This window comes from Musa acuminata, chromosome BXJ2-9 (genome assembly GCF_036884655.1).
Source record: "Musa acuminata AAA Group cultivar baxijiao chromosome BXJ2-9, Cavendish_Baxijiao_AAA, whole genome shotgun sequence".
NCBI classification, from domain to species: domain Eukaryota; kingdom Viridiplantae; phylum Streptophyta; class Magnoliopsida; order Zingiberales; family Musaceae; genus Musa; species Musa acuminata.
In genome coordinates this window covers 10062936-10083491 of record NC_088346.1, presented here as the reverse complement: position 1 = coordinate 10083491, position 20556 = coordinate 10062936, and the positions used below count along the sequence as shown (strand labels likewise).

The 20556-nt window shown below is 42.9% G+C and overlaps 2 protein-coding genes, 1 long non-coding RNA gene and 1 pseudogene across 8 annotated transcripts; 2 read left to right on the top strand and 2 right to left on the bottom strand.

Moving 5' to 3' along the window:
• Positions 1-7: 7 nt before the first annotated feature.
• On the bottom strand, positions 8-3023 carry LOC135623069 (lysine-specific histone demethylase 1 homolog 1-like; annotated as a pseudogene).
• A 1403-nt stretch (positions 3024-4426) lies between these two features.
• Positions 4427-8013, top strand: LOC135583587 (uncharacterized). Of its 3 annotated transcripts, none has more exons than XM_065125584.1 (7): positions 4427-4784; positions 4874-5134; positions 5463-5589; positions 6210-6309; positions 6701-6737; positions 7147-7438; positions 7663-8013. In XM_065125584.1, the coding sequence occupies exons 2-7, from the start codon at positions 4931-4933 to the stop codon at positions 7722-7724; spliced, it is 822 nt and encodes a 273-aa protein (XP_064981656.1). In that variant the 5' UTR covers positions 4427-4784; positions 4874-4930; the 3' UTR covers positions 7725-8013. The 3 variants fall into 3 exon arrangements, with proteins under 3 accessions (XP_064981656.1, XP_064981655.1, XP_064981654.1); XM_065125583.1 differs by having other exon boundaries at positions 4427-4797; XM_065125582.1 differs by lacking the exons at positions 4427-4784; positions 4874-5134 and having other exon boundaries at positions 5206-5589.
• Positions 7090-15435, bottom strand: LOC135623068 (uncharacterized). Its single transcript, XR_010491262.1, has 4 exons — positions 15286-15435; positions 12616-12742; positions 7634-7772; positions 7090-7422 (listed from the first exon to the last, which is right to left on the bottom strand). It is a non-coding gene; the product is annotated as an uncharacterized LOC135623068 (long non-coding RNA).
• A 285-nt stretch (positions 15436-15720) lies between these two features.
• On the top strand, positions 15721-20331 carry LOC135623067 (F-box protein FBW2-like). Of its 4 annotated transcripts, none has more exons than XM_065125579.1 (3): positions 15721-15806; positions 16911-17219; positions 19363-20331. In XM_065125579.1, the coding sequence occupies exons 2-3, from the start codon at positions 16912-16914 to the stop codon at positions 20018-20020; spliced, it is 966 nt and encodes a 321-aa protein (XP_064981651.1). In that variant the 5' UTR covers positions 15721-15806; position 16911; the 3' UTR covers positions 20021-20331. The 4 variants fall into 4 exon arrangements, with proteins under 4 accessions (XP_064981651.1, XP_064981649.1, XP_064981652.1 ...); XM_065125577.1 differs by having other exon boundaries at positions 15754-16117; XM_065125580.1 differs by having other exon boundaries at positions 15754-16120.
• Positions 20332-20556: the final 225 nt, after the last annotated feature.

Here is a 20556-nt window from a genome sequence, read left to right as displayed (position 1 = left end):
TAATATATGAAAAAAAAAGTGACTTCCATATTAATGAAAAATGGTCAACTACAGAAATAGATTTTTCTTTCATCTGAATGACAATTTGATGACTGGAGACTGATCATTAAGATGCATTTTGTACATCCAGTAAAATGAATGCAAAATCATTTCATCAATGGCATGACTCCAACCAAACCTAAACACAAATGGTGATCATCTTGATGGAAGCCCAAGAGGGATTGCACATCTACCGACTTATAAACCGAAGATAAGAAATTACTAGAAATGGTAAGAGTTGATACAAATTACCAAGTTTAGGCATAAAAATAATTGAATGCAGTTCCCATGCTTCAGTTTGTAGACTTATGCACTGCTCTGCTAGTTGACTGAGATTATTTGAATTAATGACCAAATCTGTTCTTCTGAACGATGCACCTAAGTCCGCTGCCCCATCCAAACAACTTCTTGAGAACGATGTTCCTCTTCCCCGGATCAACCCAGATCAAGTGTTCAAGATAGCTGCTCTTGAAACTCTAATGTTGGCTACAAAAAAATCTCCAACGCTGCACAAGTGATTCCGCCCTACTAGTTTTGTGCCAAAGCTATGATTTAACATGGTCAGTCCATTGTCGTCTCCATCAATTTCAGCCGAGTCCAAATCATTTTTCTTTGGAATCAAACTACAAAGGAAAAGAGAGACAGAAGCCATTTTTTTCACCAGTCCCCACCCACAACAAAGAAGTAGAGTCAGGCCCTGAATAACATGGTTCACAAAGAACTGAAAAACTAGCAAGAGAGAGGGTCTGGAATACAAAAGAGGTAATCCAAATACGAAGTATCCTCCCTAACATCTACCTTCTCCTACTGGCATCGTGGACCTCCTCCTTGTGGCCCTGGCCATGTTAGTTGCTTCCCTGAAACCACTGAGCAAAGCTCCGTGCATTGTTGCCGGGTACCGCCTGTTTGTTGCCTCACCAGCAAAGAAGACCCTCCCATCCCCCACACTCTCAGCTAAAATGTCATAGTCATCGCCAGAAGAACCAACAGCGACATAAGAATACGATCCATATGTAAACCTATCTGACCCCCATCTGGTGCAAATCACCTGAAGGGGCTCGGGGACCTCAATTCCCTTAGGAGCAAAGATACCTTTCAGAACTTCCAGTACCCTTTCAACATGCTTAATTGGAGACGTGGTCTCAAACTTAATTGCAGCCTCCCCTGCAACGAGAGCGACGAGAAGTGGTCCACCGGAGACTGACGAATAACTATAGAACAGAAAGAATTCACCACGATTGCTTGGATCCTCCGTCAGGTGCCCAAAAGTGTCAATCCCACCACCCCAAAAATCATGGGGAAACAACATCAGAACCTTGTTAAGCAATCCAAAACCCAATCTTTTGATTGCCTCCCGCTTCTCCTTGGGTAATTCAGGCACAAACTCGATACAGCCCTTCTTGAGCACACCAAGTGGTACAGTGCATAGTGCCATGTCGCCACGAAAAACTTGTCCATCGGCATACACCATCACCCCGTCACATCCATACTGAATTCGGGTGACTCTCCTTCCATAGAAGATGGGAATGTTCTCTGCGAGGGCCCGAACGAAGCGTGCATTGCCACCAGGAATGAAGCAGTGATCGCCACCCATTTCATACGGGTCATCCTGGTCCCAATACACCATGGAGAGGTCCGCGAGGAGGGCAGCATTGGCATACTCGAGGTTGGCAAGGTGCCAGTCAAGCAGCATCCTTTCCTCCGAGGAGTCAGCAAAGCCGTAAGCTTTGCGGAAGGCCTCGAGGGCAGTCCCAAGAGAGAGGTCCACGGACTTGAGCTCATCGGTGACAGCCTGGCGGAACTTGCAGACCTTGTCGAGGAGCTGGTTGAAGGCTGCCTCGAGACGCGCATCGATGACGCGGTCCACTGGCCGGCCGTCAGGGAGGTAGAGAGGGCACAAGTCCCGAATCTTGTGGAGGGGAAAGCCAAGCTGGCGAGCGAGAACGCCAAGAGGGTTGCCATTGATACCGGTGAGCACGCTGCCGCCGAGGTCAGCAGTTGCAACTACGACGGGAGTGGTCGACGAGGCGCAAGATTCCATCTTTTTGGTAAAAACACGGCCGCCTGGGCGGCGGCGGCCCTCCAAGATGGCGACCTTGAAGCCAAGAGAGAGAAGGTGACGAGCGGCAGCCAGGCCAGCGAGGCCCGCGCCGACGACCAGGACGGAGGGGGCAGGAAGGGACGGCGGGTGGCGCGGAGGGGCCGTAATGATGGCTGGGGCGAGACCGAAGTTGATGAAGCCGTGATCGAGGAGGAAGGCGTAGGCAGCGGAGACAAGGGCGCGGTGCTCGGACCGGATGGACTCCATGGCGTGGGCCTCGGTGATCCACACCGAGGCGTTGGAGCGCCATCGGGCGAGGATGTGGTTCCGGACGACGATATAGTTGGACTGGGCGACGCCACCCAGGACGGGGACCACGTTGGCTTCTATCTCCTCCTCAGTCAGGGAATCGACCGGAAACCCGACGGCCATGGCGATGAGGGCCTCGACGTCGAGCTCGCGGGCGAGGCGGAGGGAGGACGAGGGAGGGCGGCCGCGGCCGCGGCGCCGTGGGGCGGCGTCGTTGACCTGCATCTGGATCAGCTCGTCGATGAGCTTCTCACTGTACACGACGGATGCGGAGCGGGCGGTCGTGGGCCGGAGGACACGGAGGCAGGCGGTGGGGATCATCTCGGGGAACTGCTTGTCGCGGCGGCGCCGCTTGCGACCGGAGGCCGCGCCCGCGCCCTGGGGAGGGGTGTCGCCGCCGCCGCTTCCGGGCAAGGGAGCGGTGGTCCGGGGGCCGTCGACGGGAGGGGTAATTTCGGAATCCTCGGCCGGAAGAGGGAAAGGGGAAGGGGTATTGTGGGAAGACGCCATGGCTGGGGCATTATCGGAATCGGGTTCCTCCATGGCGCTCTCTCTCTCTCTCTCTCTCTCGGTGGCCGCTGCGGGCGGTGAGGAAGTGGGTAGAAGATAGAGGGGATTTAAGTTGGGAGGCCCGCGCCGCAGGTTTCGATCTCGCGATGTCGTGCGGAAAACCCAATCGCTATAATGACCACGAAACCATCACTTCAACGCAATTACCCAATCACATACCTGCTTTGTCAACTCGGGTCTGACTTGCAAATCTATTGGTCCGCCACACACACTTATCCTCCTCTAAATTGAAAAAAAGAAAAATAATAATAATTGAAAAAATAAAAATAACTCTCATTTGTCCTTAGATCAATAAACAATAATTCATCTTAAAATTTAATGTGGACATAAATTCTAAATAGATACCCTAAATCAAACTCTATAATCCTAACTATCATCTTTATTTGATGTCTTAAGTTAATATTTCCTCCAAATCGATATTTTAGATAAAATTAATAGTGAATAATGAATACATCATGTTATGATTAAATGAAAAAAATATATTTTTCTCATCTATTTTCTAATAAAAACATGGGCGAAAAACCTGCCAATAATTATCTAGATATCATATTAGTATGTCATGATTAGTTATACAATAACATTGATTTTTATGGTATACCAACAATGAGGAATGGCTTTGATTAATCTACCCACAATGCTCGCTTCGATTGGATTGCTATTACGAATAATTCCATTTTTTGTTCTCGGATTCTTTTTGTATGAGAGTGATGCATACTTAGATTTTGTTTCTTTCTCGAGAAAAAAAAGTTGGCATAATTGTCGTCCTTTGGATTCTCCTCTTGTTGAGCTTTTGCACTGCCACCCTCGTCGGACTTCTCTCCCATTTGTCAGAGCCTCAAACTAAGAATGTCTCTGCTGATAATAGTTTGGGATGATTGGAAATGGAATTTACCATAGCCATCACAAGAGAAATTTGAGATATTTGCATATAAAATTATTTCTATAGCTCAAATCCGGGTTAAATAGAATTTGGAGTTTTGATTTATGTAAATGGATATGGGTAGATTAACAATCTTTACTAGCCACACCTTCATCATCATATATTTTACTAATATGAATTAATGGATACTCGATTCGAAATCTTATCACTTAAAAAGGTAAAAAGGAAGAAAATAAAGGTCACACACACACATATATACAACTCATCTTGCTTGAGGTCCACAAGTATCTTACGGCACACCATATATATTTGTGTGCCAGAGTTGGCCATGTTTCTTTCTCTTGCGCAATATGATGTGCTCGTGAACTGGCCACAACACCCAGCTTTCTAATCACCCAGTAGATCGTCACCAAAGAAGTCAAGAAGGCAGGTGGCCGAGCTAGCAAGCAATGAAATGGCTGACACCGAGAGCTGGTGCCACTCCCAGTGAGTCAGCACTTGTTGTTGCGCCATGGACAACTCCCATCCTTCCTAACTCCACCAGCCCAGCTTTGTTTGCTTTCAATATATTTCAGTTGTTTTGGTCATTAACTCAGATGAGAGAATGAGAGAGAGAGAGAGAGAGAGAGAGGAGATTGTTGTTATAAGAGGTATATAAGAAAATGAAAGGGCTGAGTAGGAGACAGGGAGGACAATAAGACACCAAGTGGGAGATGTGAGAAGAGGTCATGCAGCTGTCATCCCATATCCAAGCCTCCAATACAGCAAGGAGGCCCTTCCCACCTGTCGGATCCCCATCTCAGCCTTGTTAGATTCCTCCCACCGCCATCCTCGCTTGGTTCTCTCCCTGCATGCCGCTGCGGGTGATGGAAGGAGGTGAAGAAGGGATCCGGCAAATAAGAGGAAGAGAGGAGTACACCGAGAGGGAAGGAAGACTGTGTTCTTGTGAGCAAGCTAGGTAGATGGCAACATAGTCAACCATTCCTATGTCCTCCTCTTACACATGGGAGATCTCTTCCTCTTCCGTGAATTAGGGCTACCGACTCTTCCTTGCGCGTAGAGGAGAAGAACAGGGAGGGAGGGTGTGCTGTATGGCTTCCGCTTCTTCTTCGACCTCCAGCCCGCAGTACAGATCAAGGTTCGGCGACACAACCTTGACCAAGGTCTTCGTGGGAGGTCTGGCTTGGGAGACCCCCACCGAGGAGCTCCGCCGCTACTTCGAACAGTTCGGCGAAATCCTCGAGGCCGTCATCATCACCGACAAGTTCACCGGCCGATCCAAAGGCTACGGCTTCGTGAGCCACCCTCTCTTCTCTCTCTCTTGTGTTATCGACGATCCATCAACAGTAGTATAATATTGATCTTTTCCTGTCGTAATCTTATCTACATCTCGTTTTTCTTTATACCATGTTTCGTCATGATCCATCAACTACCTTATCACTGATCTCTCTCTCTTCTTCGGTTAACTTGGCCTTCCTTCGATTGTTCACATTACACAGCCTTTTCTGCATTACTTTTCCTTTCTATCATCATAAACCACGAAGACGAAGTCTCTCTCTCAGCTTGGTTTTGCTCGTGTTCCATAACATGCGAGAGGGGGCTAAACATGGGAGGACTTGGCAGGTGACGTTCCGGGAGCCAGAGTCGGCGAGGCGGTCAGTGGCGGACCCCAACCCGGTGATCGGCGGCAGGCGAGCCAACTGCAACATTGCGGCCTTGGGCAGGCCAAGGCCGCCCTCTCCACGCCTAGGTATAATATTTCTGTGCATTCCCCATGCTAGGAAAACGTAGACAACACAAAATGGAAATACTATTTCTCCTACCACGCTTTCTTAGTATAGGATGACTTGACACACACCCCCCGCCCTCGCCCTCGCTCTGTGTTCATCTCCATCTCTTTCCTTTTGCGTGATCAAGGGGTGGGTGTCATCTTCCTCGACTGAATCATCTCAGGAAAGGGCATTGGCCAGCAGGCATAGAGCAATAGCGAGTGCCAAAACACCCATACAAGAGAAGTACTGAAATGCCAGCTCAAAGGTGCAGGACTTAGCGCAGGGGCAAGTTGGCTGATTCATTGCAGGCATAGACTAGTGATGCCTTCGCTTGGCCAAATAATATTATAAGCTCCAGCCAAGCCTGTGTTGGCTCCATCTCCTCGTGTCCCTCTCATTACACACAGGGGATTCACCTTTATCTTGGTTTTAACTCCTTAATCGGTCTTTAGGAAAGAGAGAGACCATTGCTTCTTCATGTGGCATTTTCGACTTGTTAGGCCACGAATAATACATCACCATCATCAACATAATTATTGCATGGGGATCAACGAGATGTGGCTGCTCTTTGATCCTCTCGTGTCACTGTTGTGTGCAGGGAGGAGCCAAGATGGGAGCATGTACCAGGGCCCACCACCACCATATGGCAGACTGCCAGCCCAAGTGGGCCCCCCAGTCATCTACCCTGCTCCTCTCGGGTGAGTGTCCCCCACCTGCTGCTCCCTCCCTTTCCGTGAGCCCCACACTCCATCGTGGAGGGCCAAGGTGGGCTGCCGCCTGTTAGCCGCTCCAATTAATGCCTGCCACGACACATTGCTGCACCCCCACCCCCCTCCTCCTCTCCCTCTCCCCCCCTAAAAACCTTGTTCCCATGCTCTCCAACCCTAATCCCCTCTGTGAAGCGAGTTCAACTTCTCCTGCTCGTCCTCCCAAAACCACTTCGAGTCCATAGAGATTGGTCTGATGCTCTCATTCAATTTTTCCTTTTCCTCCCGATGGTGTGGGCTCACTGTGTCTGATCTATCAATGCGCTCCATAACAGTCTTGCGTAGGGTACTTGCATCTAATGGATTTGTTCTGTCATTGCAGGTATCTGACCTACCCATCTGAATATGGATATCAACAAGTCAGTGCTTCCTTCTCTCTTTGTTTGGTTTTATAGGGTTCGAGTTCCCCTGCATTTGGATACCTGCCTTTGATCCAGATTTAATTTAGCAATGTCCTTCAGGACCCTATAAAGCTTCCAAGGGTTTGGAAACTATTCATTGGCACTGCATCTATTGCAGAAACAGAGCACCAAATTATTCCCTTCCATGTTGGAACAAATGCACTGAGCATGATAAAAGTCGTAGTTCACAACCTCTTTAACCTTTCATCTTTACCAAACAAAAGAAATCTCTCTCATAAAACAAACAATCTATTCGATGGAGCACTGTTCTTATCAGCGATAATTTAGTTTTACTTGTGCATCATCCGTGTATCTCATCAAATGTTTAATGCCATGGCATTTGTGCTTTTCTGAATTCTGCAAACAGGCTGCTATGTACAATCCCCAAGTGGCATCCTACTACTACCAACAGCTATATGGACCAACGTCACCATCAGCTGTTGGACCTCCACCCTACCACCATTACCCTCACATGGGGTACTCTATGCAAAGTCCCAGGGCAGGGTTTCCTTCTCTAGCACAAGGCCCACGGCCACCATACATGCAGCAGCATCCTGCACCCCACATGCAGGGGTCCTTCATTCCCTCCTCCTCGCAACAACACCCGTTTCAGCTCCAACCCCCACCACATGCAAGGCAACCCCTGAGCACAGCAGTAGGTAAACATCATCCACATCCTCTGCCCTCATTTGTAAATGACACTGATCTAAAGATTTACTAGCTTGCAAGAGATCTCATGGACAGCTTCTAAGAGCATTTGAAATTCTTTTCTAACTTAATGTGTTTGTTATTCTATAAAAATCATAACTTGATGAAACTGCAATTTCTTTTCAGCATGGAATCAAATTGCTAACCTTTTTCCTTGTGTCATGAATGCTCGCAGACTTACAAGCTCCTCAGCAACCCTCCACAGCTGGAGCAAACACCGATAACCAGGATGCTTGAAGGTGGCAATTCACATCCTTCCAGCATAACTTCTGCTCATCGGTCCTTCTGATTGATCACAAGGAACGATGGGAACATGGATTTAATAAAGTTGTGACAAAGCTTAAAAGGCTGAGTTGAAAATTTGCATTAAGATCTCCCAAGTCAGTGATGAAACTACTTCAGCAGCCCCATGATGAGCAGTAATTGACGCCAAACTTCTTTTTTGTTTATTTTTTCCCTAATTCTCATTTTTTGTAAGACATCTGTCCAGTGCATCTTTGAATTAAATCTCAAAATTTCATTTCGACATTATCTTCCCAAAACTGAATCTACTGCTTGAAAATTCATGAAAAACTAATGTTTAAAAGATCTATTCTCTGAAGGGTAATATAGTTTTGATCCAAACTGTCAGTCATCAGAGAAAAAATCTCTAGATATGCAAAATGCAAATTATTGTACTACGACGGAAAGTAAGCTTGAAATTACCAGCTCCATCACATGTATTTTAGCTCTTTATGATTATAGAAAGATTTGGGCATCCTGATGCGATTTTTGCTGTTGTCTATTTGCATTATGGAGTCCCATGATAGTAATATTACTTTTAAGAGATTTCTAGTAGGCATATTCCTTTAACCTTCACTTAAATATAGTAGTCAAATCATTGTCGAAAACATGATCGTCTCTGTATGCAACCTTAGGCTCTCTAATTGTGAGAGAACCCTTATGCGCTATAACTAAAAATTTACAAGTGTCCTTTCTACACTAAGGGAGTTTTTAAATCGTCCATGCAATTTGAAGTGTTGCTTGGGTACTATATGACTTAAGCAAACTCCACTAAGTTCGTGATAAGACTCTAAATTTGATCATTTAATTTGCATTCCTCTATAAGATGACCCAAATTTTAGTGATTTGTTGTACATCATAAAAATTGTTGAGGCTAAATAAATGGTCATAACTAGGTGTATTTTGTAGTGTTTATTCCACAAACCAACAAAAACACAAGTCAACATTAAAGCCTAAATCATAATGCATAAAAACTTTAATTTCGAAGGCCTATAAAGCAATAGTGTTTTCCGATCTATGGTGATGGGACTCCACATAAACAAGTTGACATAATAAAAACACAGAGGCATACATATACATATATGTAAGAGTTGAAGATTGAATTATTTAACATTTTAAGGGTTAGATGGAACAAGATGTTTGGACTTGGATTCTTTTCCTCTAAAAAAGTAGGGTGTTTAGCCCATCATCACACAATTGATAGATCTCATATTCATATCCATGTAAAAGCAGACTGTATGCAATTTAATGCAATACATAGGAGAGAAAATTGTCCTAAGGGCAGGTTCTGATAGTCGATGAATTACATAATGACACCCCATCATATATAATCCCACACAGAAATTAGTTTATAGGTCTGAGATGAAGTCATGATTAAATTAAGTTTAAAGTATTTTCAGTCCCGTAAGTCGATGCCTATCAAGTTAATAGATTAGTTATTGCATCATATTAGGAATTAGAAGGTTAATGGGCCAATCTTCTCCTTGGACCAAGCTGTGACAGCTAAAGAAGTGAGCAGAAGCTGGAACATGCAGCATATTTGAGACTCTCCAAAATCTCAGTAGCAAGGAGCTGAATAAGTCTAAAGCTAAAACCTTCCTCTATTGACCAAACTACAAGCGCATGAATTCTTAATATTTTTTTTTCCTGAAACCTAATTCCAGCTAGTGCAGAAGGCCATGTGTCACTCTCTCTCCCAATGATGATGACAGATCTATGTAATATGTCCCATGTGGATCTATTTCTGATGTCGAGCACATCTTTAAGTGAGCTTATTGAGCTGAAGGAAATCCACCTGATGAGAGTATAAACCAGTGAACCTACGAGACTCAGAAGGCGCCCACAACATATCCAATAAGATTACCTCCGATGCCTAAATTAGGATGCATCAAACAAAAGATTAGAACAAACATTAACATAGTGATAACTAGGCTGTTAACTAATATATATCAAATCCAAATGGTTATTTGTAGCTGATATGATAACTGAACTGATTGGTCTTTATCGTCCCACATCGCCCGTCAGCTTTATTGGTACACTGACCCACGTTGTGACAACATCATGACAAAATCTATGACAATCTTTCTGCCCACTGAGCCATTCCAAGATAGGATGTCAGTCAGGCTATATATCATATTCCAGGTGGGGACTCGATCTATCAAATCCAATACAACAGCCCGACACAGGCAGCGATCGCAAACATACGCTCAGTTCGTGAGAGAGACTTCTCGCTAGGACACGATCAGTCAATCTATCACGCAGAATCCGAGATGGCAACTCCATCTGCGGAAAAGAAAGAAAAGGACGAAGACAGTACAAACTGAGGGAGAACGAGAGCTGTTCTCTCTCCTAGCAAGCCATGGTAAGCCTAAAAAAAGAATGGCAACCTACACTCTTTCAAACAGTAAAAACAACATGGAAAGCAAAAGAGAACGAGTGTGAAGAACCTGCAGCAACGATTCTTCTCACGCGGACCAATCCGTGGAGAAGAGCTCGTCTGCAGCTAGGGACTATAGAGGTGGTCGCCGCAGCTGCACTTCCACCCCAGGGGCTTGTAGTTGGAGTACTGGTTGCTGTAAGAAGAGGGGTCATCCATTTGATGAGCCTCCCTGACCCGACTGGGGCTGACAGGGTTGGGTTGGAATGGAAGGGTGGGGAGCTGCACCGCCGTGCATGGATTGCATTCGTTGCACCGGTTGTGGCAGCTCGGCGGCGTGGAGCCTAACCGGATCTTCTGCTCCAGCAGCATTCCCTGTACTCACAGACATCCACTACTTGAGGTTTTAAGGCAGAGAAAACCAGAAAATGTATGGGAGTGAACGATACCTCAGGAGAGGGAAGAGGCGACTTATCCAGGCAGGAGACGGGGATGAGAATGAGGAGAGATAAGAGGAGGCTGGTGGCGAGGAGAACAGCATGGCTCAGTGAGCTCATTGTAACGGGACCATGTCATCTTGCCATGAGTTCAGATCGAGGTAGAAAAAAGAGAGGGAGTTCTGAAGACTTTAGAGTGCTTAAGACAGCCTTACTCAAGGAAGGTGGTAGGTAAAGTAAATGAGAGAGATGGTGATGGTCTTTGGTTCTGAGAGTGAGAGTGAGAGTGAGAGAGAGAGAGAGAGAGAGAGAGAGGACACAAGTGAAGAACACCTACAAAGGGTGAGAGAGACAAAACGGACGATTTAGGGGTCTCTCTCTCCCTCTCTCGCACAACTGAACCCACTGAGATGGCATGTGAAAGCTCTGTGAATTAAATAAAACGACAACAATCACTATCATTTACGCATTTAGGTTTAACAGTCTTCTAAGTGGCTGACATGAGGCGTAAGCTAGGACACATGCAAAGGTTATCCCTAAGAAAAAGGTGCAAGAATTATGAGAGAGATCAAGTCTCACTCTCAATAGCCTCTTTCCTTACTTTCGGCAGAGTGAAGATAGAGATTAGTCAAACGGATGGCAGATGTGGGGGCAGGAGAGAGAGAGAGAGAGAGAGAGGTGTGGGCCAAGGAATTGTCTGGTTTCACCTCTCCTCAGAAGACAATCCACTGTCGTCATGACCTGCTGTAATAATACAAATATACGTAGGAAGGAGGAAAAAGATAGCAAGGCATTAAATGATGCAAGGCGTATAATTCCAAGTTAACCTCCCATGGCATGCATTCCTCAAATAGGCAGAAACACCCATCACATGGCTTGGGTTCTAATCCTGCAACCTATCATATAGTTGTCTGGTGTGATTCCACTGAGAGGAGAGAAGAACGAAGACAAGGAGCAAAAGGATGGGGTAGATTTTGTCCCATGGCATGTAAGCATCATGACCTATGTTGAAATATCAAAAATACCCAGGAATTGAAGGATTAAGCACAACCTATGTAAATGCATTAGTCAGAGATGAAACTCTTTTCCAAGTACTGAAACAAACCCAGATCAGGATCATTATATAGATGTTTCAATTAGCTCAACTATCTGCTAAATCCTTCAAGTGTCGTTGCTTAAAAAAATATAAAGTTTTTGAAAATTATCTTTTTTTTCTGTTCTCAGCAAAACATGATCTTTTTTGTGAACCAAAAAAAAGATGCATAACAATTCTTGGCATTCTATTCCTAAGTCTTTGGGATTTGCATATGAATGTTCACATTCTTTATAGAAACCTAGATATAGGTTAGAGGTCATGATACTTCCGAGATGACCAACATCTTTTGTGGAAATGGATTTAAGACGCTAAAGGAATCACTGCCGGCTCTCAGTGACCCTATTTTGTTTGCCATTGGTCCAAACAAGGGTACCCTAGAAACCACCATGAGTCATCACAACTGAAATGTTTTTTGAACTGGTTTAAATAATAGAGGGACCAATAAAATTAAACTGATAGCCTAGTAAAAACCAAAAAAGAGACTATTCTCTTGTTTGAAAATATATAGTTTTATCTGACCCTTATGGGATGCTTCAGAATTCTGAAAGTGTCAACAGTGATGTGTCAAAGAGATGGTCCACAGATGGTGGTCCTTGGCACAAGCATAAGTTGCCATCACCAAAATGTGGGTTGACGCATCTAGTATCAACATAGGAGGAGCTAAAATATTACCTAACGAAAGATACCTTACAGTATCTTCCATTAACAAGTTCCTATGATTTCTGTACTTTGAGGAGTGAGCACAACCAATCAGATACTATGCCAACTTATTTTGCATGCATATTATGACAAGCTGTAAATATCTTGATTCATAGGTTGACCACTACTGCTTTCGAGCTACGCAATGCATGAGGAAGAAAAGATAACAGTGCCGTTCAAATAAAAGGAGACATACTAATCTGAACTGATTCTCAGTTATTAAGGCTTTATAAATACCTGCTGTAATCATGTTAAAGGAGACCTTGCAACAGGGTGGCTTTTCTTTCATCAAGTTTGACCTTGCATAGCTGTAATCATGTCGAAGATGCCATAACTTTGATAGTTTATCGCAGAATCCTGAACTCTGAATATCATCTTCGTCACTTACTTTTATTTTTAAAAAAATAACACTATATCAAGAATGACAGAAACAGAAGTCACTTTCAATTTTTCGACATGATTCCAAATGCCCAAAAAAAAATTGTCTAGTCTTTTATCTTTCCTAAAAATATGTAAAGAAACAGCTCATGGACAAATCTTGATAATTTTGTTTGTACTTAACGTATGTACATTGACCATCGAGCAAGTATCAGTGCAATAACATCTCAAAAACCAAAAAAGCTGCAACTGTCGGTTATTTCTACATTCATAACAATCCATTGAATATGGAATCACAAATTAGTTAAGATCGGATCACAAAGGGTAAAACAAGGTTGATATCATAATACACTACAAGAACGCACTCAAAATGTTCAGTCTGTAGATTAGTTATCAAGTAATCATGACTTTAGATAGGGAAGAGATAGGGAACTTGCTTCTGCATCATTGACACCTATACATAGATGGTAACACCTGATCAGTGTAATGCCACCATACATCATCACGGTGGATAGTAACTGCAACAATGCTGACTGGTTTTTATTTTGCTGCAATTTCCTAACTAGCTACCTTTTGCAAGAATACACCAAAAGCTGACCAAATTGTAACACTAAAACCAAAACTATATCTTGGCACTGAAATTCTCTAATTACACATTGTTTAGCATATATATTTTGATCCATACCCATACATTTTTACTTGTCTTCTTTCTTTCTTTTTTCCTTTAATTTCTCACTGCTATCCTATATTTACCACTGCTTGTTGATATATACCTCTTGATACTTCTCCCACTCATTTTATTTTTCGATTTTGTTTATGCTAATGCTTTTGTTGCATTTTCTATCTGTAAAGTTCATGCATTTTCTTTTCAATTTGCTACTGCTGTTGACACTGCTAGTACTAGTAGCTCTTTTCCCTCTACTTTGACATGTCATACCACTATAGTGTTCTACTATAAAATGACTGTAACCAGATGCTGTTGTACTTACTTTTTCTCCCTTTATCTTGTGTTATTTTTGTTGCATCTTGAGTCTTTGTTTTCAGAAATCGTTTCTGGATTCTTTTCATTTGTTATTGCTTAATTATTCTAGTCAGTAAATATCTCCATTGTTCTAAGTAGTTTTTTTCCCTATTGAAACTCAAGAAGTTCCTGCTTCAATTGTGTTATACATTTAGCTTTCTTCCGCAGGTGGAAATTTGTTCTTTCTTATTAACTCTCTATTGGACTAGTCCACCATAGCAGTCCTTCCATATTAAAACACAGAAGTCCCCGCTTGAATGCCGTTGGCTGTCTTCCACAGGTGGCAAAGTAATGGAGTAATATCTTAAGACATCATATTTTATTATCAATCAACTTGAGCTCCCTTTTTGCTCATATTTTCTGTGGATCATATGTTTGGTTCAAAAATATCATTTCATATGTCATTAGTGATTTTGGGTTTTTCTTTTCCAGATTTTCTTACCAAAATACGGTAAGCAGTCCACTTGAACACTTAGGTAATTACTGTGTATTTTGGCCTGTGCACCACCTGGATGCCTTGGCAACAATTAAACAAGTTCCTTAAGAATTCCATAGAAATATCGGATGTGATATCTTAGAGCACGTTGAGAGCAACATATATTAGAAACATTCTCACAGAAGCATCTCATCATCATCATCAAAAGGAGAAAAGCATTTTCTATCAACAGAGAATTGGCTAGAAGCTGAAAAATGAAAAAGTTGAAGATATCCACAAGTGGCTGACACAGCAAGTCAACCATCTGAAACTAATGGTGAATTCCAACACGGCAAATTTAGATAAGGAAAAAAAAAAGATTGCCCAAGAAAACCCAAAAGGTCAGTAAAACAGAAAGTGCTACTCCATTCCTTCTAGTTTAACCTCAAGCCATCATTGAGCAACCCCATATCATCTCTTAACTCCAGGACAGACCAGAAGAAGAGAGAAAAGGGAAAAATTTCCATATACAGTGCAAACTGCACAAACAATCTAATGAAAATGAAACCAATTTTTTTAAGAATATTTAATTTGACCTGAACTTACCCATTCATACTTTTGGGTTGGATGTGCAATGAAGAAAAGAAAGATGCCATATAAAAACGACGCAAAGGGAGTACTTAGATAAATGGATTTTATCCAAATCCACAAATCATGTTATTTGCTATTATTTATAACAAACCACTTCAATTCCATCCAATTTAATTGAAATATAGTCGCCTTACCATTCCAAACAGTGGATTTCGAAGTGAATTCTACTCCTTTGGGGATTGCACAAACAAGAACTACAAATGTTGATCTTTGTTTTGGAACTTAATTCATATCTAACAGGTGTTAATTGAACTCTTTTCACTTCAACCAAGACAAGCAGATTCTGAAGATGGAAAATGGGAAGACACCACATCAAACAAAACATCGACTCTAACGACCAAGGCATGATCCTCGTACGAGATACGCAGGGTTGTCTCATCAATCAACGCCGAAAAAAGAACATTTAGCGATCGATCGAAAGAGCAGTAGAGCATAATCATACCCGATCGGTGGTTGAGTTTGTGAGGCGACGAGCGCTTCCCCGATGACGCCGAAATCGAGCCCCGAAGTCGCGCTCCAAGGCGTCGTCAGAGGCCGCTTCGAGGATCGAAAGCCCATCTTGGGAGCATTCATTCAATGGCCACGGTGAGGGTTTTCGAGTGGTGATCAGTCAAAATCGAAACGACCGGCATTGATGGGTTAAGACGAGTTTGGATCCGGTCCAATTAGGTCAGACCGAGTCATTTGGAATGTACGACATGATTGAGCGCCTCCTCGTTGGACTAGATTTCCTGTTTAATCGAGCTGGGTTTGATTGGGTCGAAATCAGACCGCCCATACTGCAATCGAACCGTCCGGTCCATGTTGGTTCATTCCCGGTTCAGTTCTTCCCCATCAATTTCTTTGCACGCTTCTGGTGCGGAGAACAAAGCAAATAATTGATTGCACAACGTCGAGATAAAAGGGTTTCTTGCGTGCGTCTTTTGCAGATTGCTGTAGTTTTCCGCGTCTCTTCGGGCTTTGGTGAGAATTCCCTCCCCGTCTGTCGCCTCTCCTGTCTCGAAGACCCGTCAAAATAGTTTCTTTTTGCTCTTCGTTGGTGCTTCGTCCATCTCCAATCCGCCGTTCCCGTGTCTGCTGGTTCCGAATGCCATTATTTTCTCCTAGAGACGACCTAAAGCACGAGGCTTTGTCACCCATGTTGTCCCGTCGTACTGTGAATGCCATTATTTGCAGTATATCTCGCACTGTTCTTCACTGAGGCTGTTGTCTTCTTTTGGTGATTGGGATTCGGGAGCGGCTTCTCTTGCGCTGGAAGTAACAGCCGCGTCTGGGTAGTGGTTCCCCGTCCTCGCCCTATTTTTCTCTTTTATGTGATTTGTTGGTCGGTGCGCGTGAATTGATTTGAGATCAATGACGCAATTCTTTGATTCATATTCTCATATATTTGGATCTCTCGCCTTTTATTATCTTGATTTCGTCGTCTGGAGCGGCGTTTTTGACTCAAGATGATGGCTTTTAGTTAGCAGAAGTTATTCGTCCTTGTTCTTGGAATTTAGGGTTCTTGATCTCTCGGCCTGCTTCATTTTCATAGTGGATTCTTCAACTAGGTCCTTATATTAGTCCTTTTTTTTCGTTAAAAGAGGGGTTTTTGCTTTCTCTTTTACGGGTGAACAGGGGCCAGTTTTGGAGGTAGAGAATTGCATCTGTTTTCTCCTTCGACTCTTCCCATTAACCATATTTTTCATCTTGATTTCGAGTTAGTGGTTGCTGGTTCAAAGCTTTCCAGGCGAACCATTGGACAATGATGGGACACTTTCTTTTGCTATATAGCATTTCCATCTTGATCCATAATTTGGATCTCACCTTTTGAATCACTTTTCCTATATGGTTTTCGTTCTCCAAATTCTTTTATTTTTTAATATTTAATTTCTTCTCATGAGCTTATATATCACATCCAATTGATTCCAAGAACATTTTTTTCCCTTGGTTTTCTAGTTCTTGATTTGCTCTGCAACATTTTGAGTTCATACTTGTGGGTGGAATTTCTTTGTATTGTTAGTACACATTATTTTAATCTGCGTGTTTGAGCAGAGATTTAGGTTGATTCTCTTTCTTTGCTCACAGGATGGCAGATTGCAGTGACTTCAGAGCCTGGGAGGAGCTGATTCCTGATGCTCTAGGGCTAATCTTCAGCAACCTCTCATTGCAAGAGATTTTGACTGTGGTGCCCAGGGTATGCAAATCTTGGTGCAGGGTGGTTTTGGGGCCTTACTGCTGGCAAGAGATTGACATAGAGGAATGGAGCCTGCGGTGCAAACCCGAACAGCTAGATCAAATGCTTCAGATGCTTGTAACTCGAAGCTGTGGTTCCTTTCGCCGGCTTAGCATCTCTGGGCTTCATACTGAATCCATGTTTACCTTCATTGCTGACCAGTAAGTAGTGTGTGGGTTGCATTTCTTCAATTATCTCTTCCTCAAAACTCTTTGAATTGGCTCATGAGATTGCCTATTTTGTTATAGTTTAAGATCGACATCTCACATACTTGGCATTTTCTTTCTATTTGTGGCCACATAACTTCATAATTTGGTCAAGGACTCATAGAATTGGTAGAACATAGCTGCGGGTTGAGGTTTCGAGGATCTTAACAGAAAGTTTATTTGTAGAATATCCCTTGATATTTCTTTATGTCGATAACTAAATATTTTTAGACATTCTGAATATTGATATCGGAAGTGTGAATTGTAATCTGAAATTCTTGGAAAGATCCATACATTTGTATTTATTGGGCATCACATCATGTGTACTAAGTAGGTTACTTGTCGTGAAAATGATAAATAGTAATGTCACCTCAACAATCAAAAAGATTCATGTACCGATCCTGAAACTTTTGGAAGTATGGTTAATATTTTACAGCTATTCCTGGCATATACATCCATAACGAATCTTTCAAGCTTGCGTGAGGCGAGGCGAGGCCCGAGTGTCTCGTGTGTGGACCAGGTGGCACGCTTCAATGAGGTGTCGCCTGGGCGAGGGCCTGGTTCAAATAAGCGAATCGAACCAGACTTTTAACGCAGTTTCTTACCCTCAAAAGTTACCTTTCATGCCTGCGCAACCCCGAGCCAACCCTAGCTGCTTCTGCCTTCGCCGTCGATGCTTTTTGCCATTGCCAAATGCAGTGGACCGAGCCTTCCTTTTCTGCTGTCGCTCCATGTGTAGTTCCTTCCACTATAGAGGGAGAGGACCGCAGGTTTCTCCGCCATCGACAAACGCCCTTTGGAGCTTCCGCCATTGTCACTGCTACTATCCGTAGCTTCTGTTGTTGTCGTTATTGTTGTCCACAGCTTCCGCCGCTACCATTGTTGTTGTTTGCAGCTTCCGCTGCTGTCGCTGTTGTCGTTTACAGTACCGTTGTAGCTGTCTTAAACTAATTCTCCGTCGTCGTTGCTGTTAACTTCTCACCGCTACCTGTGATCACTTTCTGTCGGTTTCCACCGTCAATGACCCTTTTATCCCCCTCTATTACTGTTAACAAATTTTCTCCTCCCTCTAACTATTGTTAATAGTAAGTAATATACTGTTAACAGTATATTTTTAATTTAATATCATATTTTTATTTAAATAATTATATTTTTAATTATATTATATATTTTTTATATTTTAATATTTCAGAACGTTTCGCTTCGCTTAGGCGAGTGCCTAGCGCCTCAGGGCATTTTGGGATCTTGGCGTCTAGCACTTTTTAAATCACTAATATATGCCTATTATGTAGAAATCCTTTTGTTTTAAAATTGTTTATTAGATTATAGTTGCTTGCTAAATTTGTTGTTTACCTTGAGGCTTTTAATGCAAAAAAAAATCATTATAGCATTTTTTTTTCCAAGAAAGGAAAGATTTATAAATCAAAACTTAGTATTGTTCAATACAACCATCTCCGTTTGCATCACTGCAAACCAAAAAATCTAGATCGGGACGTAAACCCTCTTTACCTGCTGCCAACTACAACCAAAAGAAGAGTTTCTAACAAAGTTGCCGAGCCAGTTTGCCGGATGATTGCCCTCACGCCATATATGGACGAAAGAACACTCCAAAAAAATGCCTTGTTAGAGGGTGAATGTTCTGTTACACCACAGCAATACTCCAAGGCGGTGTCGCATGCCTCGTCAAAATATCGATACTAGCTTTTGAATCCGTTTCCACAATCAGGCTAGGAACTCCAGATCCAAAGCCTTCACTATCCCCTCTTAATAGCCCACGCCTCACACAGCAGGCCATTATAGCATTTGATTACAATAGGAAACAATGATCAGGTAGTCACTGGGGTTCATCAATGGAAACTAATAAATGTGATGATACTAAATTGGAAATTTGTGTCTCATCTCTTTGGTCTGTAAATTCTTTTGTTTCCTTATTTTTCATTTTTTTAATTCCAAACTCTGGTATTAAGAGAGACAAACATGGAAAATAGTAAAAATGAGAAAAGAAAAGGGCTTTATTTAGGATTTGCTGTTTTTGTTTCTTATGGTTCACCTTTTTTCTTGCATTCATGGCTTTTTTTTCCTTTTTTTGTTTTGCCAGTGCTGATTCTCTTCAGAGATTGGAGTTGCCAAGGAGTGAAATAAGTGACTCAATAGTAGAACGAGTTGCCCCAAGGTTGTTGAATATCACTTTCCTGGATGTGAGCTACTGTGGAAAGATAGGTGCCCATGCGCTAGAAGCTTTTGGTAGGAATTGCAAATTCCTTGTTGGGCTGCGGCGTAGGATGCATCCAATAGAAGTGAAAGACAAGGTCTGCCAAGACGAAGAGGCCTATGCCATTGCCAATACAATGCCCAAGCTGCGTCGGTTGGAGATGGCCTACCTGGTGTTGACTACAACAGGGGTCCTTGATATTCTCTCGCGGTGCAGGGATCTTGAGTTCTTGGATCTAAGAGGGTGTTGGGATGTCAAGCTTGATGAGAAGTACATAAAGGAGTGCCATCCCAGATTGAAGGTATTGGGACCACATGTCACAGACTCCTACGAGCGGAGCTTCTGGGAAGATTGCTCTGACTACTCTGATTCTTCTATATACTCCTGGGATTTCATGGACGATGGGATCAATATCTATGATGGAGAAAGTGATGATGATGGTATTTGGAATGATGAGCAAGGACTAGAGGGGTTGGAAGTCAGGTTCTATGGATGTGGTTTTAGTGATGCCTCTGTTGGCTTTGAATGGCCTCCATCTCCATGACTGTTGCTTGGCGCTTCAAGAAACTCCATGGCGTCAATGGTACTCTTCTGCCGGTGCATTTTAGAACCACTAAAATCTATATTGAGTGTGTGTTGTACAATTTTATACTTTAAAATGTCTGGACTCAATATGTCGAATCCCTCTAATCCGTAAGGAGTTGTGTATGGTGCAAAATGAGCTGTATTGTTCAGTGAAAATGCTCATAAATATATGTTTGTACTGAGGTCCAGCTGATCAAATATGGAGGTCTCTCCAATTATTTGTAGCAAAATCTAAACAGATGCCATGAATGGGAAAATACTCATTCTCTATCTCTTCTCTTTACAGATTACCTTGTGCTGCACATGAACCTAGTCTCTTTCTAGGATTGGGATGTGGACCAGCAAGAGAGATGCTGATTCTTCTGTTGGGTAGCCTCTGTAGTATGTGAATTTTAAATGTTGATCATCTTTTATTTTCTTTCATCTTTGATTTAGAAAATTTGATTGGATGCATCAATCAATGAAATTTGGTTATTGCTAGCTGTGTGTCAATGG